A 27,978-nucleotide genomic window follows, 5' to 3' on the forward strand; every position below is an offset into this window, starting at 1 on the left:
CATTTCTTTTTTTCCTCTTTTTTTGGTGTCGGTGAGCACAAGAATGGAAGTTTAATTTGACTGACCAGGGTTTTACCACGGATCATGCTAGTTTGAAAGAAAATAGTTGTGCTCTTTTGTGGAAGTACAATTAATTAATGAATAAGTGAATGAATGAAGAAATTATGTGAATGAGTGAATACTCATGCCTTCTCTAGATTGAGGACCCACTTTTTCATGCAGAAGAGGTGGTATGATCCCACTTCTCGGCTGAAACTGTTCTTTTGCCCCTTTCCCAGTTAGTTGCCAGCAAACCGCCAAAAGGAAAACTTAATTACCACCCACTGATAAATAATATCATACAACTTATCAAAATAGTTATGGGAGCCAGCTTCCAAATATATATATATATATGTATATGTATATATATATATATATATATATATATATATATATATATATATATTTTTTTTTTTTTTTTTTTTTTTTTATTCAATGCCATTTTTTGAATTTGGCTGAAGTACTTTTTTCATTTATCATTAGTAATTTTGTCATGTATTTGATAAATAATGAGACTAAAGTTGCCATTAGTTGTTAGAAATGTGCTCAATAAAATCCCTTTGACACTTTGGTCCTATACACATTTATACACATGGAGGCAGGGTGGGAATGTAAAGTTTGGGCTTTCCATGCCCCCAAAGCCTGGTGTGTTGCATGAAAAGCCTGTCTCTTAGGTTGCTTTTCAGGATCAAGAAACTAAGTGTTATTCCTCTTCTCCAAGGGCAGACCCAAGGGTCCTACCATTTACCAGGAATCGGCGTTCCACACTCATACCATGCCACGTAGTTTATGTGGGAGTTCCCTCCTATCTCGCCAAAGCTGACTGGTTCTTGACGCATTGCCCTGTAATATCCTGAGAAGCACAAATATACTTTTAAATTGTTATGCATGCTCGCTATAAAAAACCTTTGGTTGAGAACTCATTTCGACCAAGAATTTATCATCAATGAATGGCAAAATGTAAATTTTTGACAGCATACAAGAAATGGGGAGGAAGGGCTTGCAAGATTAAATTTAGTTTGATTATAGTTTACATTGGCAAGTGGGCTGAATAGATTGTTTAATGTAAGGCAAGTTCTAAGCCAATGGTTTTATTTTTAAAGCATATTTATCAAGTACCTCCTGGTGTAAACACTAAGGAAATGTATCACAAAAAACTAGTTAAGTGAAATGTTTGCATTTGCTGAAAGCCTCAAAAGACAGTAAATTAAATGAATCAGCCCTAATGTTAACATCAGCCTGCTCTCCATGAAGGTGTATCAGTACATATCTTTGAAATCATGCTCCAGCCCTGTAGTTTATATTCATTTATACCCAATTATTTGCACACCATTAATGTGGCAGCATATTATTATTTTGATAAATTCAACAGATTTCAAAATACATTGTATATATTACATACATTATAATTTTCATTCCTTTTAATTTATTTTATTCCGATAAACTTTATTGGACAAATTGGTCCCGGGGGAGGGGCCAGACTAAGAGCGATTCAAAGACTCCATGACACGGCCTCACAAGTACCGAGCTACCTCGCCCGGAAAATGGAAACCAGGGCCCCCTTCTGGAGCCAGACCCGGGAGGGGAGCTCGTTGGCGAGCGTCTGGTGGCCGGGCCTTATCCCATGGGGCACGGCCGGGCACAGCCCGAATTGGTAACATGGGGGCGCCACTTTGCCCAACGGGCAGTGGGCAAAGGCGGGGATCCGGGCACGCTGATCCTCGGCGTCGCAGACTGGTTCTGTGGACATGGAACGTCACCTCTCTGGTGGAGAAGGAACCGGAGCTAGTGCGGGAGGAGGAGTGGTACCAACTAGATATAGTTGGTTCCGGAACCAAATTCCTGGAGAGGGGCCGGACTCTGTTCTTTTCTGGAGTTGCTCAGGGTGAGAGGCTCCTGGGCGAGTGTGGGGATACTTACAAGCCACCGGCTGAGTGCCACTGTGTTGAAGTTCCACCCGCGGAATGAGAGGGTCCCCTCTTTGCGACTATGTGTCGCTGGGGGGAAGGCTCTGACTGTCGTTTGTGCTTATGCACCAAACGGCAGTTCAGAGTATCCAGCCTTCTTGGAGTCACTGAGCAGCATCCCGAAAGGGTGCCGCCCGGAGACTCCAGAGTTCTGCTGGGCGACTTCAATGCTCACGTGGGCAACGACGGAGAAACCTGGAAGGGGGTGATTGGGAGGAATGGACTGCCTGATCTTAACCCAAGCGGTGTCTTGTTATTGGACTTCTGTGCTGGTCATGGATTGTCCATAACGAACACCATGTCCGAGCATAGGGTAGCTCATAAGTATACTTGATACCAGAGCACCTTAGGCCAAAGATCGATGATTGACTTTGTGGTCGTATCATCAGACCTGCAGCCGTATGTCTTGGACATTCAGGTGAAGAGAGCTGTCAACTGATCACCACCTGGTGGTGAGTTGGATCAAGTGGCCGGGGAGGCTGCCGGACAGACCCGGTAAACCCAAACGTGTAGTGAGGGTGAACTGGGAACGTCTGGTGGAGGCCCCTGTCCGTGAGATCTTCAACTCACACCTCCGGAGGAACTTCTCATGCATCCTGGGGGAGGTTGGGGACATGGAGTCCGAGTGGGCCATGTCCAAAGCCTCCATTGCAGAGGCGGAAACCAGCGGTGAGGGTGGCCGTCATACTGAAGAAGGAGGCCTTTCGGGTTTGGCTGGCCCGGGGGTCCCCTGAAGCAGCAGACAGGTACCGGGTGGCCAAAAGGGCTGCAGCTTCGGCAGTCGCTGAAGCAAAAACCCGGGTATGGGAGGAGTTCGGGGAGGCTATGGAGAAGGACTTTCGGTTGGCCTCGAGGAAGTTCTGGCGAACCATCCGACGACTCAGAAAGGGAAAGCAGGGCTTGTCTCAGGCTGTTTTCAGCAGGGGAGGAGAACTGCTGACCCGGACTGGCGATGTTGTCGGGCGGTGGAAAGAGCACTTTTTAAAACAAAGCTGTTTTAAAAAGTAACAAATAATAATACAAAAGGGTTTTGCACTTTTTTATAATTTATAAACTAAAATAAATTAAATGAAAATAAAAAGCAATCTTGCTTTAAAATTAGCAGAAAGGTCTCATGTTGAACCAGTTCAGCTTTGCTTTCCTTCATGTACAGATTAATTGCAACAGACATTTAAACCAGGGGTGCCCATATTTTTGCACCCAGCTGTATATATATATATACATACTGTAGCCTATCTGCTTCTACTCTTTTATCCAGAACGACATACAGTTGGCCTGTATAAATGAGATCATAGCATTATACACTCTACATTCTAGAATATATCCTTAAATGCAGGATCTATCAATGAATTACACTCGTTTAAAAGCTGAGCTAAGTACTGACACACTTTATGGACACACTATGTTAAAGTGATACAAGTTATGTGGTCCCAAATAGGACATGCTTCAGAAATAAGTATATTGCCTCTGACTTTAATATGCAAAATTGCTTAAGCACTTTACATTATGAATTCTTTGAGAGGTTTGGATCTCAAACAATCTGCCCAGTGGTGAGCACATGTTGTTTGACGTACAGTATACATTACACATGGCTGAGGCAGTTTTCAGAGATCTGTGCCGATACACCTTGATGGAGGCTGATACTGGCTGATCAATTTATTACCTGTCTTTCAGCAAATGCAAGTATTTCACTAAAAACATTTATTTGCGATTAATATATTATATTGCTCCAGGATTGTTCTAAAATGTGTTGTTAGAGTGAGCAGTGAGCCTCAGGATGTATTTCACCAAGGACTGTACCTGTTCTGGGTGGGAACTGGTCGGCCCTGAATGGGGTGCCTGTCCGTCCATCCAGGAAGGAGTCAACAAACTGGCAGTGGTCCTCACCATGCCCCGTCTGGTCCCCAATGTTATAGAATTTACCTTCAAGGAGGGAGGACAATGACAGAGAGGTTAGATGACACCCGAGGAAATTAAAGAATGCCCATTCACTCAAACTGATTAATGTGGGAAGTACCTGCAGCAAGAGGAGGTCTCAGGCTCTAAAGGTGACACACCGTACAGCCTCGAAACTTACCCATGAGGGAGTCACTCAGGTAGATTTTGTATCTCAGGGAGTTGCAGAGCTGGATTCCTACAAACTTGCGGTACCATGTTCGCTTCACATACTGCTTCCCATTGCACTCAGAGTCTGAGTCAGATTTGAAGGGAAACTGCGTCCAGATGGCATCCTTTCCTGAAAAGGTATTTGGGTGAAAAAGAAAGCTAATCACACTGAGCAGTACTGCATGAGACAACACGCTTTAGAACACAAGCTAATCACAATTTCCCATTTAGTTTAGAAATTACCCTAGCCATGTACTGTATGTGTGATTTATTAACTTCTCACAGGTTCCTCTTACTACTTTAGCTTTGTAGGCAGCATCTGCACAATGGCTGCAACTGCTTTGCCAGCCTGATGCCAGTTTGCATAGTTTTTCCCCCACAGGGCTATAATTTTTATCTCAACATCAACATTCTTCATAAGAATTATATTAATAAATTATGAATTGCATTTTGCAATTTGCTATTTGAAATAAAAATGGCTCTGAATCTACAGGGACATATACAGGGTATTAATGTTGGGTGTCTGATGTTATGCTTGTCAGTTCTTTTCAAAGTAGAAAAAGAGGAGGGGGATAAAATGTCCTTTTCATTTCCTGTTTCTGTGCGAGTCTGGCCTGGTGGGGTAGCAGATGTGGAGGAAGTGAACTCACAGCGGAGAACATGAATCATGGAGAGCTCATTCCTTGCCCCTAACTCGTATTAGATTGCCTGTCAATTCATTGCTATGCAATGGGTCATTTGGGACCTGCGGCAAAGGCGTGCGAGCAGGCAGCACGCTTACCTGAGACATTCTCGCTCACACGCGGATCGGCTGAAAGAAGCCACAAGAGAGAAAAATCACAAAGGTGTTACATCCATGTTTTCACAAAAATTAAACTTATATTGAAAAGAAAAAAACAAGGCTGTATAAAAAAAATCTTGAAACATCACAATGCACAATACTCTTCACCCTACTGACCCACGACTGCACACCAAAGCACAGCACCAATGTCTTTGTGAAGTTTGCGGATGACACAACTGTGGTGGGTCTCATCCACAATAATGATTTATAATCCGTGATGGTCTGAATCCCCTGCCACAGGCTCCTGGTATCTCTGCTGTCCCTGAAGCGGTGGGCTAACCTTTTGGTGTACTGCCTTTTTGCATCTTTGATGCCACGGTACAAGTTGGCCCTAGCTGTTCTTAGGCCAGCCTCGTCACCTGCACTGAAGGCGGCGTTCCGGGCACTCTGTAACCTATGGACTTCCCCTGTCAGCCATGGTTTCTGATTTGCCCGTAATGTAATGGTCTTTGTCTCCGTGACATCATCAATGCATTTACTGATGTAGGCAATAACAGTCTCTGTATATTCCTGAATGTTAGTGTGGTGGTTGTAAGTGGCTGCCTGCTTGAACATATCCCAGTCTGTAGTTTCAAAGTGCAGAGGAGGCATCCTCTGGCCACACCCTTACTTGCTTCTGAACCGGTCTGATGACTTTAGCCCTTGGTCTTATGCCAGCATTAGCATAACAGTGATGTGGTCAGAAGCACCAGGTGGGGGAGGGGTGAAGCCTTGTATGCTCCTCGCTGGGTTGTATCGGGAGAGAGAGTAGCCGCTGCATCCGCACGCGCCGCCATTTTTTCAATAATGAAACGGTCTTGTGGACAGATGAGATCAAGATTGACTTGTATCAGAGTGATGGATGGCAAGAGCAAAGTGTGGAGGCTAAAATGAACTGCCCAATAACCCATTTGGGCATGTTTAGCAGCCAGAGGTGCTGGCCCACTTTCCTTCATTGATAATATGACTGCTGATAGCTGTGGCAGAATGAATTCTGAAGTGTAAAGAAGCATCTTATCTGCTCAAGTTCAAATGCCTCCAAACCCATTGGATGGTGCTTCATCCCATACCAAGGCAATGATCCCAAACATACACTCTTCTTAATGATGTTCCAGTTTTTTTATGGTAAGCTGGGCCCACTTTTTTTTTGTTTGCCTCTAACGGTTTTCTTCTTATTTCTCAGGCTCATAATGGCTTCCTTGACTTTCAATGGCACAACTCTAGCCCTCATGATTGATATTTTGATATTTTGAGGCAAAAATCACCTGCTTTCAATCTCCTCTACATTCATGTGGCAAACAATTGAGCAGATAATTGGCGTAGCAGGCCAAATTGAGAACCCAACAGGATAAATTGCACAAGGAGTGCTCAATCTTTAAATAATTAAAATCAACCTATTAAAGGCTCTTTGATACTAACCGTGTACCATGAAAGTGAAGAAAGAGCATCAATAACATCCCAGGGTTATGAAACTGGAGTGATATGCTGAAATCATTTTGTGTTAATTATATCTCTAAGAGTACCCAGACAGCACATTGAGCAAAGCAACATAGGGTCGATGGAGTCACTTTCCATCTGTAGAGGAAGATTACCCGTAATTAAGTGGCTACATTGCTTACTGCAGATCTGATACAGAATCAGATTTATATCAAAAGTATCAAAGAAAATAAATGCATAAAATAAAACAGATAGTTTGCACAGGCATAGAGGCATATTTTTCCTTTTTGCTCCAAACTCAATATTTGCTTTCAATCAGAAATGTTTTGCTTGATAATTTAGCATCGTCAAAACACAAAGTTGGTCAGTTAAAAACAAACCTGACTCTGTGTTGAACTCCACTGGGTCACTGGGAGGACCCGATCCAAGCGGGTTTACTGGTTTCACCAAGAACTCATAACTACACGAGAAAAAAAAAAACATTGTATTATTTTACTGGAACTAATTTCTCACTGATCACAATCAGTCAAACACAGGAGAAAAGTATAATTCTGGGAATTAACCTCTTAATTAAACACTTCCATAAACATATACAAGGTTTGATGGGTATTAAAAATACCAGTCCTTGCTTATTATTATTGTATTGTATTGTAAAAATAGGCTTATATCCTATCTCCAAAACACTGACATATGATATTTTTGTTCTCTGAAGTCATCTGATGCCAGGACCCTCCTTTAATGAGTAATCCATGTTCAGATGGCTCATGTACCAGCGATCTCAGTTCATCAGAAGCCATCATTTATATTTTGTCTGTAATATTGTGCCAAATGGCCCCATATTCAGGACCATGTCTGGACTCTACAGCCTGCCCTTGTGGTGATTGCAAGAAGAGTCTGGCTCCAACATGTTTCTTTCCCAGAAAGTCCATAAACAGCCTCCAAATATCTTGATAAAACCCTAATTGCCCTTATTCTATATAAGTAAGTTTCTCCATAATAACACATGAGGACAATTCTTTTATGTACTGGCTTATGATAGGTTCTTTGAGGAGGTTGGCAGTTAATTAAGTACCTGATAACAGCACTTAAACCACCCCAGAAATTACATTTGAACACTGAATAACCTTGGCATTTGTAGTGTATTATTCTCTTTCTTCCAAAAAAAGAGTAACAGAAAGATTATTATTCTTTTACCACGGGACTGAAAAATAACTGACCACCTAGTGCAAATGTGGCATTCTGATTAGCCAAGACGTGTCACGTGGGTGTGTATTATTTTTGTATAACCTTGCTAACAACAACAGATCAAGTAGGCACACAGAATTTTTTCACCCAACAAATATCAATGAGCACAATATACACTATGCAATGCATTTGGAATTCATGCAAGTAATCAGGTTATAGCCGACCTGGTGACAAAAACATGTTACTGTAGGCTACATTGCATTGAGTTAGGCTACACTTTGCATTGTCGGAAAGATAACCGTGGGTATTTTAACTTGGTTACATTCGGCAGTAATAATAACATAACTTCCAACACATGAGTGAGGAAAGAATCATCAATAAACGTCTATAAGAGGAATATACTTAGACAGGGCATGCCTTGAGATGCTAAAATATATTCAGTACAATGATATTCTCTGTAAACTACATACAGTGTGAAGTCCGTAAAAACTTAATGTTGTTTTGTAGGACTGGCTGCAAGAACAACACATGCTAGCAGATTTTGACAGCTGTGCTGCACAACTCAACAAAATATTGAGGTCTTTCTATGCTTCAGTTCAAAATGGGAAGGGCTCTGTTCAGTTGCATGGCACTGACGTCTGGAATACAGCGTCAAATTTCTATAAATTGCTTATTATTATTTTGTGAACATTAGTTAATGGCCCAAGGTTTTATTTCATTTTGGCAATGGTGAGGTAGTGAACTTTTTTTTCAGCAATGATGCAGTTGGCAGCAAACAATTTTAGACTGCATGAAAAAATTCTCTCAGCAACAGGGACTATTTTTTCTCCCATTCCCATTGCATTTTGATTAATACATTTGTTTCTAAACTAAAAATAAATTGCCAGTACATTACAGTACATTACTTGGGCAAGTACAAGCATGGTATAAGTGGGATAATACCCTATGAATGTGTCAGTTATGAAGAAATAATTGCCCGACAGGGTGGTGTTACCACTGAAGGGCAATTATTATCCCATACATATTGCAGTGTGATATATTTGCATATTGAAGCAGGTTATGGAACCAGATCACCATACACAATTGGTGGAAAAAAGGGGGCAGATCAACTCTTATCTCACACTAGCTAAATAATAAACGTGCATTAGGCTATCACATGCCCAATGTTACTGGAACAACCCCTGAAAGCTGTGGTGGTTATCAGTTCCATCCCTGTGCTCTACTTTCCCATTTGTTCTTGTTTGGCCCAGCAAAACTCCAAATAAAATAAAAACCCAGGGATCTCAAAAACAGAGTATCAGATGAGCAGTGGGATGGTGATTGCGGTTTGTCGCAGAAGTCTTTCCCCGTTTATTTTCTGTGATTGTTTTGGAGGATAACTCATACAAACAAGCACACAACCCTGTTTTTATTATTTTAGCAATGCCAGTTCAGCATGCTCTTTTTCTAACAACATCCTGTTAAAGGCAAAAAGCCTTTCTGCGTTGTACAAAAGTGATTAAAAGCATATCCATGCGTTCAGCCCACTCATATTTTTTACTAGCGGCAATGATTTTTTGAAACTTGTTTCTGTCACTATAGTTCAGCATGTTATTTCAGTCATTTCCCACAGCTTTGCATGAGATATTGGTTAATTTCCTAAATGATATTCTAAATATTTTCTGCGAAAAACATCCAGCCTTAATTATTGCTTGGCTGCAATCATTAATTAATATTTAATATTAATATGATTTGATGATTTTTTATGAGTTTAAATAGTTAGATTACTCCAAGATTTGGAGCCTGTGTCTGTGTTGCTTGTACCTCGTTTTCTTATTTTCGTTAGGTGTGTCTTGGTTTTCTATCCCGCCCTAAAGCACATTGCTCTTGTCATGATTAGCAATGTATTTGAAAAACGTTTTACATCATCTACTTTACAGTTACCTTTTAAGCTACATAAAATATTAAAATAGTGTGCTGCTGGAAGGACTTGCAAATCCAGTCCTTACATTTTTCTTTTGTTTTTTCATTCTTTCCTCTTCTCCGACCTGGCAGGAAGTATATGGAGGTGGGACAGGAAAGGAGGGTAGAACATGAGTGCTAGGAGTCGCTGCCAATGGTCGCTGCTCTAGCAAAGGCACTGGGTGGGAATAGAATGCCTATTGGCCAGGGGCGCTAAAATATGCACCCTGCCATGTTTCTGGCAGTAGCCAATCAGTGTGGCACAAATACATCACCCAAAAGAGAAAACATGCCCCTTCAATTGAACACCCATGTTAACTTTATGTTACCCTTTGTCACTGATATACAGCTACTGCAGAAAATGTAAGAAATAAATAAATAAAGCAGACCAATTCTCCAATCACAGATAATGATTCAATTACTCATATAACACATGTGCTTGGAAAAAAGTAAATAATCGTTACGGGTACTTGTCTGAAATGAGTACTCCCGAAGTGTACAAACCATAGACATCACCAGCTATTGGGTAACTTCCCAGGTCTGCAGCCCTTTTCAGTTCCTGCTTGTTTCAGGGTTATTTGCCTTCAGTCTGGTCTTCAGCATGTGAAATGCATGCTCAATCGGATTGAGGCCAGGTGATTGATTGACTCGATTGCTTTGGCTATATATTTTGTAACATTTTCCTGTTGCATGATGAAACATTGTCGAATCAATTTTGATCTGCTTGGATCTGAGAAGGCAAGCTGTTTCTGTATACTTCTGAATTCATCCTGCTGCTGCCATCAGCAGTGACATCATCAATGAACACAAATGAGCCAGTTCCTGTGGCAGCCATACATGTCTAAGCCATAACACTACCTCCAACTTGTTTGACAGATGAGGTATGGATCATGATCTGTTCCTTTATTTCTCCACACTTTCCATCACTCTGGTACAGATTGATTTTCATCTCATCGGTCCATAACACTTTGTTCCAGAACTATTCTTGAGGTTTGTAAATGGCAGGCATTTATATAGCGCCTTTATCCAAAGCGCTGTACAACTGATGCTTCTCCATTCACCCATTCATACACACACCCACACACCGACAGCGATTGGCTGCCATGCAAGGCCCTGACCAGCTCGTCAGGAGCATTTGGGGGTTAGGTGTCTTGCATAGGGACACTTCGACACAGCCCGGGTGGGGGATCGAACCCTCCGATTGCCAGACGACTGCTCTTACTGCCTGAGCCATGTCGCCCCAGGTTTGTCAGGTTTGTCAGATCATTGCATGTCAACTCAATTGACAGTGTAAGGAGCTTAGTTTTTGTCAAGTTTAGTAAAAATGAAGCTCTTCAGCTGATGACATGATTTTAGGCGGGGCGGCCTGTTGCGTAGTGGTTAAGGTAAATGACTGGGAGATGCAAGGTCAGTGGTTTTAATCCCGGTGTAGCCACAATAAGATCCGTACAACCCTTGAGCAAGGCCCTTAACCCTGCATTGCTCCAGGGGGGGATTGTCTCCTGCCTAGTCTAATCAACTGTATGTCGCTCTGGATAAGAGCGTCTGCCTAATGCCAATAATGTAATGTAATATAGGCCTACATCATCTTGTGAGATGTTGCCTCAGAGGATAGAGATTGCTGTACATCTGAGACTGACTGACCTATTGCTGTCTGTGGAGCTGGATGATCAAAGTGACTCAATATATAAAAATGACAATTTCATAATTTACTGTTAACTGTTCAATGAAGTCTACAATTGGTTTAAATATTTTCTCTCCTCTCCCTTCCAATAAAAATGAGGATAGATAAGAACAGCATGACATGCAGAGAACTAGAAATTGGGAGAGATCAAGCTTAATACACTATAGGCCTGCATAAGCATATACAACTACATCATATTTCATAAGCTACCAAAAAGATGTTCACTGAGAATGTGAACACAAATTTCAGCAGTAAACCAACACGTTGCCATTTTTAACAAAGCCAGTGATTGTCTGCTGCCCAGCACTTGCTTGTCTTTTGTCAATGGCCATGATTGAGCTGTAAAAAGGTGAAGGTTGCACTAGAACAGGGAAAATGGAAAACATGCACTACCTAGGCTATATTGCCAATATCAAACCATATGTTTTTGAAGCTGAATGATAGCTATCTAAAGCCACAGCGTAGCTAGGACTGTTTCCACCCAAAATCCACCCTTTTTCAAAATGGATAATGCTTTCAGCAGAATAATGATGTGCCATGTCACAAAGTGACAGTGACTTTTAGGGCCCGGTCCCCACATCTCAAACCAATAGATTATCTTAGGTTTGAGGCAGAACTGATGTGGTTTGCAACTTGAATGAGTGGGCAAAAAATCCATAGGAACTGCATGATGCCACTGAGTCAGCAAGATGGACCAAAATCCCAATGGAATATTTCCAGCACCTTGTTAAATCCATGCCATGAATAATTCAGGCTATTCTGGATGCAAATGGGGGCACCTGGTACTAGATAGATATAGTCTGTAATCAACTTCCCTCATATGAACAATTGTAGCCTACAATGTAGGCTAAATTTATTGTGGCTGGTGACTTCAACAAAGCTAATATGAATATTTTGCCCCAACTCTATTAGCATATCAATTGCCCGATGCACGGTGGAAACATGCTGGATCATGTCTATACTCTGTTCCGGGATGGTTACAAAGCACCCCCGCCACAAACCTTCCCTTCAGCAAATTGGATCACACATTCATCCTGCTAGTTCCCACCTACAAGTATTAAGTAATGCCATGGACAAATCACATGATCTGTGAGTTGAAGTGATGTAGACAAGCCAAAAGAAATTGGAGAATAACCAGACTCGAGGTTGATCGCAGCATCCTCAATGCATGCATTACAACATTACTTAATAATGGTGTACGCACTGAGAGAAGAGAATGATCATTGGAGAGAATGGCAGCTATTCTAGGCTACTGTTTTATAATCGATTGATTATTATATCCCAGGGCAGTCTCTGACATTCTTAGTCAAGCTTCTGCCTCAAAGTGAGGCATTTTTCAAATAATAAATTAACAACCATTACAAACCCTAGTAACTTGCCCTGTAACAAGCCAGTCAATATTAGAAGCTTTACAAGCATTTCTGAGGCAGAGCTCTGTAAACTTGTAGCAGAGTTAACCTTCAACATGACAACTTGACCATGTTCCTACCACATTTTTGAGAGTCTGCACAACTGCTCTAAGATAGTCAACATATCTCTGGAGACTGGAATTGTTCCCAAGGCTTTTGAAACTGCGGTTGTGAAACCTCTTTTGAATAAATCAAATTTAGATTCTAGTGTCCTGAGAAACTGCAGACCAACACTCAGAGATTATCAGGTAGACATGTACACCAGCTTGTTAATGCAAATATTTAATGAGCCAATCATGTGATAGCAACTAAATGCATAAGAGCATGCAGAGGTGGTCAAGAGCATGCTCTGTTGTTTTTCAGACCAAATCTCAGAATTGGGAAGAAATGTGACTTTGACCATGGATTTCTTGTAAAGGTTAATGCTAAATATTTAACAAGATGGTGTATAGGTCTACCTAATAAATTGTTCACTGAGTGCACATAGTCTCACATTACTCAAAATCATTTTCTGTGATTGTTTAGATTGTTTTTATATTGAAGGGAAAAGTACATTTCTGTCTCAACCTCACCTATCATACAGTGACCACATGTTCTATCCTCTATGGGTTTCCATAATTGCCTGCCTATTTATATGGCTGAGCCTGTACTTGCTCAGGATCTCTCTCTCTCTCTTTGTATCTGAAGGTGAATGGATACCCGTTCCCGCCTACAATGATCAATGATTTCAATAATCTTTTTAGGGCCCAATAGCATTCTAATTGTGTGCTGCGCATTGCAATACAAAGCTCTGTAGAGCTTTGTAGTGCAAAAGCACACACCTTAATATTCTCAGCCATACTTCATAATTTTATTTAATTTTATTTAATTTTCTTCCTTCAAAAGTTCGGCATGCTACTCCTCCCACAGCTTTGAGAAATCCCAGGCAAGATATATATCAAAACGACCGGAATAGACGGGAATCGATGGGAAAGACTTTTCTCAATTCTGTGACATCTCGTTTTCTTCCAAAATCCGAAAAACCGACCGATTTTTGCCCATAGGAATGAATGAGAATTCGTAAAAAAAAATCTCACAAATTGATCAAACCCACCCCTCTTTGGAGCCACACCACTTCGTCATACTTTGTCGCAGAAACGTGAGTATAGGTTTAAACGGGTCACAAGACTTTGAACTGTGTTGATCTAAAGACACTTTTTGATATCTTCTACGGTTTTTACAAAATCACAGTTTATGTTTTATGAAATTTTTGAGATTTTCAGATTTTCAGCGTGGCTTTAGAGTGCAGTGACATCACCCACTCTAGCATTCAGCCCTTCTAAATTGTATCAAAAATATTCCCCCCTCTCTCTCTCTCTCTCTCTCTCTCTGGTTACGAATCACCAGAGACACACGTGCGTGCTGGTTGCCTTAGCAACGGCCCTGACACATAGCAGGCTGCGACATGCTTGTATGTTCAGGCGAGGCTAGCCGAGGCTAGCCGTAGCTTCGACCACAACATAAATATGAAGTCTAAAACTGACACAAATAAGCACAATACATGTAGTATCACTCGTTTTAACCGCAGCATTCACAGCCTGTGACCGGAATAGAAACGGAAGTAGCCGAAGCTAGCGCTAGCCTTGGCTAGCTTCCCATGTTATCTGAGTGGTAAACTGCAGAGTAAAATAAATAAAATATGGCGATTTTTAAACTGCCACAACTCCTGCATTCTAAATCCTACCGACACATCTCATAGATCGATCTCGCCACTGGTTGACCCCACACCCCACACCCACCAAATTGTGGGTTACATCTGTGTTTGTGTGAGGGATGGGCACCAGCAGCAGCACACTTAAAATTTCCCTGGAATTTTTTCTAGTTTGTGTTAAGATTTTGTTTCAGTATCCATGCATTCCAAATCATGAAAAGTTTACTCCATTTTATACTATGTTTTTATAATTGTATCTTATTTCAGTTTGGTCAGCAGTGCTGGCTTGAAATTGATTTGTTTATTGAACTTGGGGAGGATCATTTCTGGAACAACTGACAGAAGGGACTAGTTTTAGAACTGAACTCTTGAAATTGGAGGGAATTATGTGGACTTGAATGGATATGAAGCAAAAATGCTAGATTACTTTTTTTGAACTGTTGCAAATAGTGGAATCAACCTGCTTGCATTTGGTGGGGTTTACTACCCCAACAAATGGGGTTTAGCAAGATATTCCACACAGTGACCACTCTCTGTGTGAAAAAATACTTCCTGATATCTGTGCGGTTTTTATTTTTAGCCAGTTTCCATTTATGTGTTAGTCACAGTCTCATTTTTCTAACCTTAAAGAGATTAAGTCTTTCCTCATGATTTATATCTTTTATAGATTCAATCATGTTGTCGGGGGCATTAGCCCCTGGTAGGGTCTGCCAAGGCAAATTGGTCCCGGGGGGAGAGACCAGACAAAGAGCGATTAAAAGACTCCATGACATGGCCTCATAAGTATACAGTTACCTCGCCTGGAAAAAGGAAACCGGGGCCCTCTCCTCGAACCAGACTCGGGAGGGGAGCTCATCAGCGAGCGTCTGGTGGCCGGGGCACGGGGCCCGGTTGGGCACAGCCAGAATCAGGAACATGGGGCCAGCATTGGAGTCGGGTACTTTGCCAGACGGGCGGTGGGCAAAGGCGGGGATCCGGGCATGCTGATCCCCGGTGTCGCAGACTGGTTCTAGGGACGTGGAACGTCACCTCTCTGGCAGGGAAGGAGCCGGAGCTGGTGCGGGAGGTGGAGCAGTACCAACTAGATATAGTTGGGCTCACCTCCACGCACGGCACTGGTTCTGGAACCCCTGGAGAGGGGCTGGACTCTATTCTCTTCTGGAGTTGCCCAGGGTGAGAGGTGCCAGGCGGGTGTGGGGATACTCACAAGCCACCGGCTGAGCGCCACTGTGTTGGAGTTTCACCTGGGGAACGAGAGGGCCGCCTCTTTGCTGCTAAGTATCGGTGAGGGGGAAAGCTCTGACTGCCATCTGTGCTTATGCACCAAGCGGCAGTTCAGAGTATCCAGCCTTCTTTGAGTCACTTTGAGTCAATGATGGAGAAACCTGGAAGGGGGTGATTGGGAGGAATGGTCTGCCTGATCTTAACCCGAGTGGTGCCTTGTTATTGGACTTATGTGCTGGCCATGGATTGTCCATAAGGAACACCATGTTCGAGCATAGGGTGGCTCATAAGTGTACTAGGTACCAGAGCACCTTAGGCACCGTAGATCGATGATCGACTTTGTGGTCATATCATCAGATCTGCAGCCGTATGTCTTGCACACTTGGTTGAAGAGAGGAGCAGAGCTGTCAACTGATCACCACCTGGTCGGGGGAGTTCGATCAAGTGGCTGGGGAGACTGATGGACAGACCCGGTAAACCCAAATGTGTAGTGAGGGTGAACTGGGAACGTCTGGAGGAGGCCCCCATCCGCAAGATCTTCAACTCCCACCTCTGGAGGAATTTCTCACGCACCCCAGGAGAGGCTAGGACATGGAGTCCGAGTGGGCCATGTTCAAAGCCATTGCAGAGGTGGCGGGCAGGAGCTGTGGCCAGAAGGTCATCGGTGCCTGTCGTGACGGCAACCCTAGAACCCGCCGGTGGACAGCAGCGGTAAGGGAGGCCATTATACTGAAGAAGGAGGCCTTTCAGGCTTGGCTGGCCTGGGGGTCTCCTGAAGCAGCAGACAGAAAAGGCCAAAAAAGGGCTGTGGCTTCAGCAGTCTCTGAAGCAAAAACCCGGGAATGGGAGGCGTTCGGGGAGGCTATGGAGAAGGACTTTCAGTTGGCCTCAAGGAAGTTCTGGCAAACAATCCGATGACTCAGAAAGGGAAAGAAGGGCTTGTCTCAGGCTGTGCTTAGCAGGGACGGTGGACTGCTGACCCGGACTGGGGATGTTGTCGGGCGGTGGAAAGAGCACTTCGAGGAGCTCCTGAACCTGACCAACACATCCTCTGTGGAAGAAGCAGAGCCCAAAGACTCAGGGGAATCCGCACTTATATCCCTGGCATAAGTTGCTGAGGTAGTTCAAAAGCTCCTCAGCGGCAAGTCGCCGGGTGTGGATGGAATTCACCCTGAGATGCTGAAGGCTCTGGACATTGTTGGTCTGTCTTGGCTGACACGCCTCTTCTGTGTTGCGTGGGGTCAGAGAGAGTACCTGCAGAGTGGCAGACCGGGGTGGTGGTCCCCATTTTCAAGAAGGGGGACTGAAGGGTGTGCTGTAATTATCTGGGTATCACACTTCTCAGCCTCCATGAGAAAGTTTACTCTAGGCTACTGGAAAGGAGGCTCTGACCAATGGTCGAACCTCAGATTCAGGAGGAGCAATGTGGCTTCCGTCCTGGTCGTGGAACAGTGGACAAGCTCTTTACCTTGGCGGGGCTACTGGGGGTGTCATGGGAGTTTGCCAATCCAGTATACATGTGCTTTGTGGATTTGGAGAAAGCTTTCGATCGTGTCCCCTGGGGAACCCTGTGGGGGGTACTGCGGGAGTATGGGGTACCGGGGTGGTTGTTACGAGCCATCCAGTCCCTGTATAACCAAAGTGAGAGCTGTGTCCGCATCCTCGGCACAAAGTCAAGCACATTCCCAGTGGGTGTTGGACTCTGCCAAGGTTGCCCCTTGTCACCGGTCCTGTTTTTCATGGATAGGATCTCAAGGTGCAGCCAAGGTGGGGAGAGTATCCGGTTTTGTGACCTCAGTATTGCGTCTCTGCTTTTTGCGGACGACGTGGATTCTTCAGACCGTGACCTTTAGCCAAGTGTGAAGCGGCTGGGATGAGAGTCAGCACCTCCAAGTCCGAGGCCATGGTTCTCTGCCGGAAAACGGTGGATTGCTCCATCCGGGTTGGGAATGAGTCACTGCCCCAAGTGAAGCAGTTCAAGTATCTCGGGGTCTTGTTCACGAGTGAGAGTAAAATGAAGCGTGAGATCACCAAGCGGATCGGTGCAGTGTCAGCAGTAATGCGGGTGTTGTGCCAGACCATCGTGGTGAAGAGGGAGCTGAGTCGGAAGGCGAAGATCTCAATTTACCAGCCGATCTACCTCCCAACCCTTTCCTATGGAGCTCGGGGGAGAGTCACTGCTCCTTCACGTCGAAAGGAGCCAGCTGAGGTTGTCGGGCACCTGATAAGGATGCCTCCCTTTGGAGGTTTTCCAGGCACGTCCAACTGGCCGGAGACCCCGATTTATATATATAATCCCCCAGGAGGAGCTGGAAACCATTCCTTGGGAGAGGGATGTCTGGTATACCCTGCTCAGCCTACTGCCACCGAGACCCGATTCCGAATAAGAGAAAGACAATGGATGGATGGATGGATGGATAGATTGAATCAATCTGGTTGCCCTTCTCTGAACCTTTTTGCAATCTCTTGAACAATTTGCACATTTATTTATTCTTAATATGGTTGATCAATGCGCTCCATGTGCATTTTGTTCCAGTCAGTTTTCTAGTTGAATGGACAGATACAGTGGGGTCCAAAAGTCTGAGAGCACCACTGAAAATGCTTCTATTTTGCATTTTAATACAAAACTGCCGCTTTTTTGAATTTAATACAAACGTTTTAATTGCAAATTATATTATCAACATAACAATTTGAGTGAAAAGTTTAAATCTGGCTTGGACTATCTTGGACTATCATTATCACTAGCATTATCAGACAATGTTCCAAAGAGCATCTTGTGATGTTTCTGAATACTTTGCTTTTGTCAGTCTTAAAGTGTCCCCATATGGGGTAGAGGTGATTGTGGATGGACAGCACTCCTTTCTCTTCTTTGGTCTTCAATTAGCTAAGCTTTGAAGTAACTCATTAGTTATTTTTCAAAATCCTAAAACTTTCAGATTTTCAATGTGGTCTCAGACTTTTGGACCCCACTTTACACTTTTACCTTTTATGTATTGGTACATCCCAATATTTCTTCGGAAACACAGCAGAAAAACCAAAAAAACTGCAGATTCCGTGTGTGCCTTATGTAAGGAACATCATTAAATTGTTGAAAAAATTAATGTGTTTAGTATCTGCTTTGAAGGGACACTCCACCCAAAAGGATACGATATAGAACGCAAATTCAGAAATATTCCAGGAACGTTCCAGCTGGTCAGCGATGCCACAATACCAAGTTTTGGAAGCACCAGCTGCTATAGATTCCAAGATTCAACAATAAATCTTGAGTCCATTAATTAAATGGGATGAGATGCTCAATGAACTTATACAACTAATCGGTAGGGATTTAACAATTTAAGTAATTTAACAATTTTTCATGGACCCCTAACAACACAATCATTTTCCATATATTTTTCCTTCTCTTGACAGCTGATCCTCATCTCAACATATTTGTCTTAACTGCCACCTAGCAAACCACTGCTGATGGACTGACAACTGTATGGCACTGAATGGTTGCGAGCAGAGTTCCGTTAAGCACCTGTGTCCTAACGGTAGTTTACCTTCTCTCGGGTTTGAGGTTCTCCACAGCAGTATGTGTCTGATTTGTGGTCAGGATGGATACTTCTTCACCATCTGGACCCTTTGTTGTGGAGATTACTTCATAACCTAAGAAATGCATTTACATTGTTGTCTTTTGTAGTGGTTTTATTGTGCATATACTATTTAAGTCATGTCTACATGTCATAAATGTCTACTAACACATTTATTTTTGCCATATAGAGGTCAAGACTCAATCAGATACAGAACAGTGTATTTAGCTAAAGGATTTATCTCACAGAGTTACAACATATTTATTGTAAATTTGAAATAAGCCTCTCAGCATTCATATTTTTATTTACTGTACATTTAGGCTTTTAGCTTATCCAAAGGAAGTTTTCAAGGAGAACTGGCACAATTGTAACTTTCTCAATTACTCCAAGGTAACACGATCAAAAACGGTGAAATCTAACTGCAAAAAGCATACACCTGTCTGCTTGAATAAGAAATGTTAGATTTCAGGTGATCACAAATGGTTCATGTACGATTTAAACAAATGTCAACTTTGTCTGATGTTACAATTGTGAAGTATGTGTTTTGTAACAGACATTTGAAACATAGGTGCATCACAATTGTAACAAAGAATAATAACTGCATAAATCGTTAATATCTGCATTATTTTCCAGGACAAAAAACAGTTGCTCAAAAGAGCATATCTTGCATGGATGTTTAAACCAGCAACCAATTAGAAATGCCATATATTTTTGTTTATTTGTGAAATTGGATGAGTTCTGATTTCTCATTTTTGTCTCTGGTCTGTATACTGTGAAAAGATAAAAGTTGCAGCTGTTACAAATAAATCAGCTGTTACATGGTTAAAATTATTTGAGTTTTGTATAAATAGAAACAAAACATAATCATGACTTAAATGTCCATTTGTTGTTCATTTGTTTTAAAACCAACCTCAAGCAAGCAAATTTGATTCTATTCTGACTATAATGTGTTTCAGTAGCCTAGCATATACTAACATGTATAGTGAATATCCCGATAAGGCACAATTGTAACACGTGTAACATTGTAACACGTAAGCAATACAAGTCAAACCTATGCAGACTTGGAACCAGGATATAAATGATCAAAATGGTATGTGTTTTGGCTTAATGAGCACAAAAATGAAAGAGAAAACCATAAAATACTACCTATTTCTTAAGTGGGTGAAAACCCTTTTTTTTTTCTTTCTTTTTTTATAACTCAGTTTAATGTACAAATCTCAGACTTGTAGACTTAGAGGACAACACATATATGAACACATTTTTGCATCCATTTTGCATCCATGCTTATATTGTTCAATTAGAAAATGTGTTTATTACAATTGTGAACCGTTACAATTGTGCCGATTCTCCCCTACATGAACCTAAACAAAATATAAAAATGAAAACTGAAAATCCTTCACCTGTGGTCTCATTATCAGTTTTCTGCCAGTCCAGGATGACAAAGGAGGGGCAGCCCTCTACGGTTACCACAGTGAGGTTGGATGGACGGGACCTGGGCGGACCTGTCACATTCTGCTCCCCAGGTTCAGCCTCTGGAAAATAGCTGAGGGAGGTGGTGATGGAGCAGGGTTCATTGGGTTTCTTGTCTGTCTTGTAGACCACATGCGGGGCTGGGGAAACAGTGAGATTTGCATTTAAATGCATTAAGCATGAGATAAGAGAGAATGGGTTGCACAAAATCTGAAGAACACTGCATAAACACAAATGTAATAAAATGATTGAATATATGGGAAAGGACAGAGAGCTTGGGTTACAGTTTGAAGATGCAGTTGAAGAGATGGACTGCACTGGAGAGAAAGGAGCCACTTTACCTACAAACCGTTTCTTCCCCAAGGCATCCACATCAGAGCTGGGGATTGAGCTAAACAGAGATGAGTTTTCCCAGGTGTCGAACTGGGTCTCTGTGAAGCAAGGAGACCAAAACATGCAAAACCACTTAAGGTGTTTAATCTAGAGAAATAGATTTACTTGAAAAAAGTGTCAAACAATCTAGACCAGAATCAAGATGGTATGTTACACAATTTCTGTTATTCAGTCCCCAGCCTAAGACTGCCCACTCCTACCATTAAGAGTCGGGGAAGCTGTCGTTGTTTGTTTTCGGTCCTGCTTTGCAGGCTTGGCTGTCACTGAGCGAAAGTTGGGTCTCAAGATGGAGGCTTTGTCAGTTTGTTTCAGGTCATTAGTCTTGTCTGAAGGATCAAACAGACAGTATACACTGATCAGCAACAACATTAAAACCACCTGCTTAAAACAGTTTTTTTTTATGACTTACCAACCGCTATTTTTAAAAATGCATGGCATCTAATCCTACATCAGTTTCACCCTTCTTCCCTCCATTGGAATGACATGGTACTGCATGTGGTGAAACTTATGTAGGAATAGAACCCATGCAAATATTGTGGGTGGTCTTTTATTTATTTTTTTCAATCTGAGAAATTCAACATGTCCTGGAGCACAGGTTAAGATAGATGTGATAATGAACATCAGTATATACCAAGATATTTAAATAACAAACCAATACTTTTAACTTTTCATTGCAATTCACTTATGATTATCTGCTTATATACGTATCACATAATTAAATATTAAGTGTTTATAGACAAGTTTATACAGTTTAAAGCATTTTTAATCATGAAAAAACAGGTGGTTTTAATCGGTGGCTGATCAGTGTATATGTTTTGCTGGAAATCTCATGTTACCTCTATATTAGTTAAAACATGTTTAAAAATTTAATTTCAGCTGCATATCACAAAAGACCCAACATACATCATTACCATGTTAATATGCAACTGCTCTTCTCTTTCCAATCATACATATTCCATATGTATGGGGAAGGACCCTCCTGGTCCTTACATGTGGATAATCTTTAAGACGCACCAGCTGTGCTGGCCAAACCCTGATTAGTGATCTATAAAGCTCCAGACTTCACATGATACCACTGATCATATGATCTCCAACCTGTCTATCCTGAGTTGGATAGCCCATCTATTGCTCTTACATTATACTGGTCAACATTTCTATGATGTTGTTACAGACCGCTTAGCTGTTCTTTGTTGGTAGATCAGTTGGGTTTGTTTTTTTTACTTTAACTCCTGGGCAACAAGCTCTACTGGACCTCCCACCCTGAGGCATTACCGCCACTAAGCGGTTTGGAGCAGTACTGTGTTCCTATTTTTGTTTTAACGTCCTGAGACCCTCACATTTTGGCTTCCTGAGCTCTATTCAGTTTTTATCTTAGGGACATATGAAAGTAAAAAAGAAAGTATATTCTTTTTGAAAATATTTGCTAAAAAAAGCTAATATTTTATATTTAAGCTTGTGTGTCTCAAAGACTATACACAGTCTGCTGGGTGTAGAGCAGCAGCTGGTAATACCACAATTGGCCGTTTCAAACTGGGGTGGGATTTGGATATACTTAGCCCTGTGATGGGCAGCAAATTAAAAAGAAAAAGAGAAAAGAATGGCTGAATTTCCCATTAGATTTACCTTTGTCCCTAGGTTTGTCAACCAGGTTGGTTTTGATAGGGAGTTGTGGGCGCTGAGCAGGGGAGCCTGGGAAATGGAAAATGCCCAGTTAATGACAGGTACAGCTGAACTCTACTCAACTGTTTTTTTTTGTTGTTTTGTTTGGGGCATTTCATATCTCAGAAAAGAAACAGCGCAGCAACACAGCTGAACTATTTTTTGTAGGGTCCTGCTGAAAATGACCACCCATCCGCTACCCTAGACCCCAACAACTGGAACCCTTTAAAAGAATGGTTGTAATGAATTTGAATGAAGGCTGGGAGTGGTGGTGGTACAGTCAGCACGCAATGTTGAAAATCACAGAAAACTGAAAAAAAAAAAGTATGTAAATTTATGAAATTATTTAATAGATCTCATGCACAGCAGCGAGAAATGATTGAAATAGCACTAACACAGAGTTAGTGTTTGAGGAAAGCTGGTACAATCCTGTAAAAAAAAGGTTAGAACAATACTCAAAATGTAAGAGAAGGGTATTGTGATTGTTCTAATGTTATTGATAAAGTTTTGAAACTAAAGGTAAATCGTGCACTGTAAAAAAGTTACATTGGATTGACTTGACCCCATTAACCAGAATCTCAATGCACTGAAGAACTGCTGTTGCTATTAATTTAAGAGAGCTTTGTCTGACTTTAAAATCATTCATCATCTCAAAATCAGTGAGCAGACCTAATTTATGACAGATGTGGCACTACAGGGATACCACAATCTCTGTTCAATGGAGACCCACATGTTCTGTTGGCATCATTGCAATACTGTTATCCCAACTGTAGATTACTACTGCAGTAGTGTCAATACAGTATACCATTTGCCTAGTCTGAAATAGTTATTTATAGACTTAATATTATTATTAGCCATCACCCCAGTTAATAATCAACTGAATTCATGTGATGTGGGTGTGCGGCTTTGGTACAAAGACAACAAATTAGCAAGTAGGAGAACATGCTACAATTTGTCAACTTCCTAAAATAAAGACAAGTACGGATGTCAGTGATTAAGTCTGACCAACAGAGACCCTCAATTAGTCTACTCCAAGAAACAAAAAACCAGCACAATGATCCAAGGAACCTGAAACCATAAGGGAAAAATACAATTTAAAAAAGTTAATAAGGCCTCGTGAGGATTTACTCATTCCAAAGTTGACCAAAAAAGTAAAAACCTGTTCCAATTAGTCTTGACTTGTGACAAGGCCAAATACTTCACAATCAAATCATTGTTCCACTTCCAGAAAGAATATGAGAAAACACAACACAATACATGAAACTCCTGCACCCGATCATAGCCTGTTTTATACAAATATGTATTTGAATTAATTATGCACATTTGGAAAATTTTAACCTGTTGCTAAAGCTCAAACCATTCATATCTTTAAAGGTGGAATTTTTGGAAGAGACTGGATCATCAGGCTTATCAGTGTAGTAAATAATTATAAATGACATTAAATTAAATTAGGTTTAAATCGCTTAACTAATTGTTGCTAATATTGGCCCCAATTCACATGTAACTTTGTATCAATAAATCCAAGCATTTCTTTTGATAGTCTTATTTTCATCATACTCTTCAATCTTGTATCTCTTTCAACAAAATGTGTTTATTGAACATGTCAAACTATGTCAACTGAGTCAGTCAATTTATAGAACTGAATGTTTTTTTTTAACCAAAATCAAAGTGAAATTGACTGAAAGCATCTTAGGGCATTCCAAGACTGTTGGTAGATGAGGTAGCCATATATGCCATTTTAATCCAGTCAAAAATGGATTAGGGAATAGTGGGCTGGTTCTTCTCTCTTGGTACAATGTGTTCTCAGACTTAATAGTGAAAGCAAAACCTACTAAAGAAATTGGACTCTTTCCAGGAAAATGAATCAGTCACTTAAATTTGAAACAATGTGCATGCATAACTACTGCATCCATCCTCAACTTCTAAAATTCATCATAAGCCTTCATCTTGTAAATCTTCAATTACAAGAAAACACACTTGGCTAAAGAAGGAATTATTGTGATGATTTTAAAGGGTTGGTTTAATAATTGGCTGGAAATATCTATTTTCATAGATTCATTTTATAGCGGGGTAGGAGCCAAAATAAAGTAAAAAGAACCTTTTTTTAATTTAATTTAATTAGATGTAGTAGATATATTTCATATATCAGGAAATTTCAGTCAAACTCAACTCATTTGAAGATATTCTAGCACATACCAAGCCTAAGATTTAAGGAATTATCGCTCTTCCCAAGTCCTTGAGCAGTGGCCAGCCATGAGCTAAGTCCATCTGGATGAAAGCCAGGCAAGTAACACAAGGTCCCTTGTATTACAGATTTAAATGCAACATTCAAACAACAAGAACGTTATTCAGACTGGTGTTCTTCAGATCACAAAACATGATTCCCTCATTCCCTTTTTAACAGTGTAATTTTCGATCACTATAGTAATAGGATATACTATTTGAAAGCGTTAAAACTCACCATTCTATTGGTATAACCTATTTTAAGATGTCATTGCTTTAGCGACAACAGTTCCATATTTTGTAACATGTGGGTGGCAAAACAAGCCTCGTCAATCTCTGCATTTTGGAAATCCACATACCTTCACAAAATAAGGTAATATCAGTATTTCATAGCAAGGATCCAGCAAATCTAATGCATAATAATGCAATTCAAAAAATGGGCCAACTCAGAGAAACCTAAATAGAATGTCAATTGTTTAATTTCTCTGGAGGAATTATCATTGTTGTCCATTTCTCCGTTGCATACTTTTTCCAAAAGTATTTCTACATGGGATTGCTATTATGTACGTTTTGTATAGACTCCCTGGAACAAGAGAGCCAAAGTACAAGCTTATCTGACCAGTATCGGTAATCCACTTGATTCCCTTCTGTGAGCAAAAAAGACTATAACTTCAGCTGAGCTTAGAATCAGCTAGTGGTATGGTATTGAAGTAATGACTGAAAAGCATTTTAGTTGACATTACGTTCAGTATAGTTTATTAGACTTTCCTAAAACAACACAGCATTTGTTTACCTATGTAACGAAACAGTAGCATTTTCAATACACATTTTTAGCATGTTACACTTCGGCAAAAACTGTTCTTGAGATTTTATGGCTAAAAACTTTGACGTTTTACAACAAATTTGTGATGCCTACATCTAAATAGAGGGCTTCCTTTGGGGGACTCTCTAGGAATCTCTCTTCACTGTAGACTCTTGAGTATTCTCGAGTGAATATTTCTGAGGAAGACAGTGAAAACACCTTTGGCTCCACAACAGAGGGAATTTTCATTGACGTGACCCTATTTCATATAAGTGAGCGTCTAAAGCATAAATTCTCAAAATATTTTATTATTATTCAGTATGCTTATAAATAAGGAGCAGCAAGCGTTTGAATAATAAATAGCATGTGAAATTGTGGAATGTGTCTGATGTTGTTGATGGCGGTTGGGTATTTTACAAAAACATCAATCAATGGACTTCAATTAATGTATTTGTATAGAATGTTATTATTGTGATTATTGCATTTCTTTTTTACAATCTTCCCAACCTGTTGCTATCTGAGAAGAGCACACGGAGAGGGAGGGGAAGGGCAACAGGCAGGGAGAAGTGCTTTAGTAAGTAAAATACAATGTCATAAGACCCATAATATCATTTAGCTTCCATGTGTCCTTTTGGAGTCTTCAAATGTCCTTTCCCAAACTGCCTGGATATTGCTTTATAGCAAGAATTTATGCTCATTTTTGTTGATTTTGTCATCAAATCTGAAAGGAGATTTGTTCAGTATTTTGGCTGTGGCTCCATTGTGTTTCTAAGCACGCCAGGCACCGCCAAAATCATCTGTATTCACTCAAAAACAGAAATACGTTTCAGTAAGAAAATAATCTTTGAGCTTCTGTAACTTATTCTTTATTCTTTGAGTAATTCTGAATCGTAGCTGAACAGTAGCCATTTTATTTTGGATATTTTGCGGCATCCATCCATCCATCCATCCATTATCTTAACCCGCTTATCCTGAACAGGGTCGCAGGGGGGCTGGAGCCTATCCCAGCATACATTGGGCGAAAGGCAGGAATACACCCTGGACAGGTCGCCAGTCCATCGCAGGGCACACACACCATTCACACACCATTCACTCACAGACTCATACACTCATACATCATACACTCATACACTCATACCTATGGGCAATTTAGACTCTCCAATCAGTCTAACCTGCATGTCTTTGGACTGTGGGAGGAAACCGGAGTACCCGGAGGAAACCCACGCAGACACAGGGAGAACATGCAAACTCCACACAGAGAGGCCCCGGCCAACGGGGATTCAAACCCAGGACCTCCTTGCTGTGAGGCGGCAGTGCTACCCACTGCACCATCCATGTATTTTGCGGCATGCTTAGTGAATATGCATGCGATGGTTTTCCCAAAAACTGCAAGCTGCAAGCTGCAAACATTTTTTTTCTGCAGATGAAACTATTTTCATGAAGACATCAATTTTCCTTTTCATACACTTCCCAGAATTCCAGACTGCCGATGAAGGGATTCTGATTTTTCCATGTGCAAAATATTGGCAGTCAAACTCACACTTCAAGGTACTGTTTTCTTTCAGATACTATTTTCTGGCACTCCCTTTTGGATTTCTATGTGTTCTGCCAAAGTGAGTGTTTAAGGTCCTCTCTATTTCTGTTGTTAACTGACCACAAAAATATTGTCCATGCACTGGACAATAGCAGCTTCATTATTAATGGCACTATTTGTAGAAAAATAGGCATCTGTTTTACATCATTACTGTATCACAGGGAGCCACAGGCTTTTCCAGCACATAAATGTTTTTAGAGATAAATTATTTTCAATAGACACCACAGGCCACAAAATAGTTTAAACACAAGGAACATTTGTTTTTCATATTGTACATTGAATAAGGGTGGTAATAAAAAGACGGAAAAAGGTCCCAGACCATTTCACCAAGCTTTGAGAATTCATGCTGAATGTGCAAGATAGAATTAATATGCAAACACACAAGCACACAAAACAATGGACCTCAACTGCTGGCCTTAAAACCCACACAATGAATTAGGCTTAAATAATCTGTGTGGGCTAAACAATACCATCAACAAGAAATCGCTTCAGATTAACCATACTATTTTAGGAAAAACCAACTCTTGTTCTATAGGATTATTCTGAATTGGATGGTAAAATTGGTCACTGGGTTGGCAGGTGAGGCAATTATATTTTGTATTCTATAGATCAGCTTCCAGGGAGTTCAAGGGAAGACTCCATGAAGGCTTCTGAAACCGTCTCAGTTTCTGCTACAGACCATGAGCCAGGATTGGATTAAATACCTTGACTGGCCAGCCAACCAGGAAGCCACAATTCCAATGCAGATTGAAAATTTGGACTCTCA

The 27,978-nt window shown here is 41.2% G+C and overlaps 1 protein-coding gene across 6 annotated transcripts in view; it reads right to left on the reverse strand.

The window, feature by feature from the left end:
• Nucleotides 1–444: 444 nt before the first annotated feature.
• Nucleotides 445–27,978, reverse strand: part of LOC133123795 (target of Nesh-SH3) — a 64,343-nt gene continuing 36,809 nt past the window's right edge. For all 6 annotated transcript variants that reach the window (XM_061234354.1, XM_061234352.1, XM_061234351.1 and 3 more), the window contains 10 exons: nt 22,558–22,623; nt 21,135–21,260; nt 20,883–20,972; nt 20,472–20,681; nt 19,042–19,147; nt 6,750–6,829; nt 4,894–4,923; nt 4,084–4,242; nt 3,807–3,929; nt 445–892 (listed from right to left, as the gene is read on the reverse strand). In XM_061234354.1, the coding sequence (XP_061090338.1) occupies nt 777–892; nt 3,807–3,929; nt 4,084–4,242; nt 4,894–4,923; nt 6,750–6,829; nt 19,042–19,147; nt 20,472–20,681; nt 20,883–20,972; nt 21,135–21,260; nt 22,558–22,623 (1,106 nt within the window). In that variant the 3' untranslated portion in view covers nt 445–776. The remainder of the gene's footprint in view (nt 893–3,806; nt 3,930–4,083; nt 4,243–4,893; nt 4,924–6,749; nt 6,830–19,041; nt 19,148–20,471; nt 20,682–20,882; nt 20,973–21,134; nt 21,261–22,557; nt 22,624–27,978) is intronic.

This window comes from Conger conger, chromosome 3, assembly GCF_963514075.1.
Source record: "Conger conger chromosome 3, fConCon1.1, whole genome shotgun sequence".
Classification (NCBI taxonomy): Eukaryota; Metazoa; Chordata; class Actinopteri; order Anguilliformes; family Congridae; genus Conger; species Conger conger.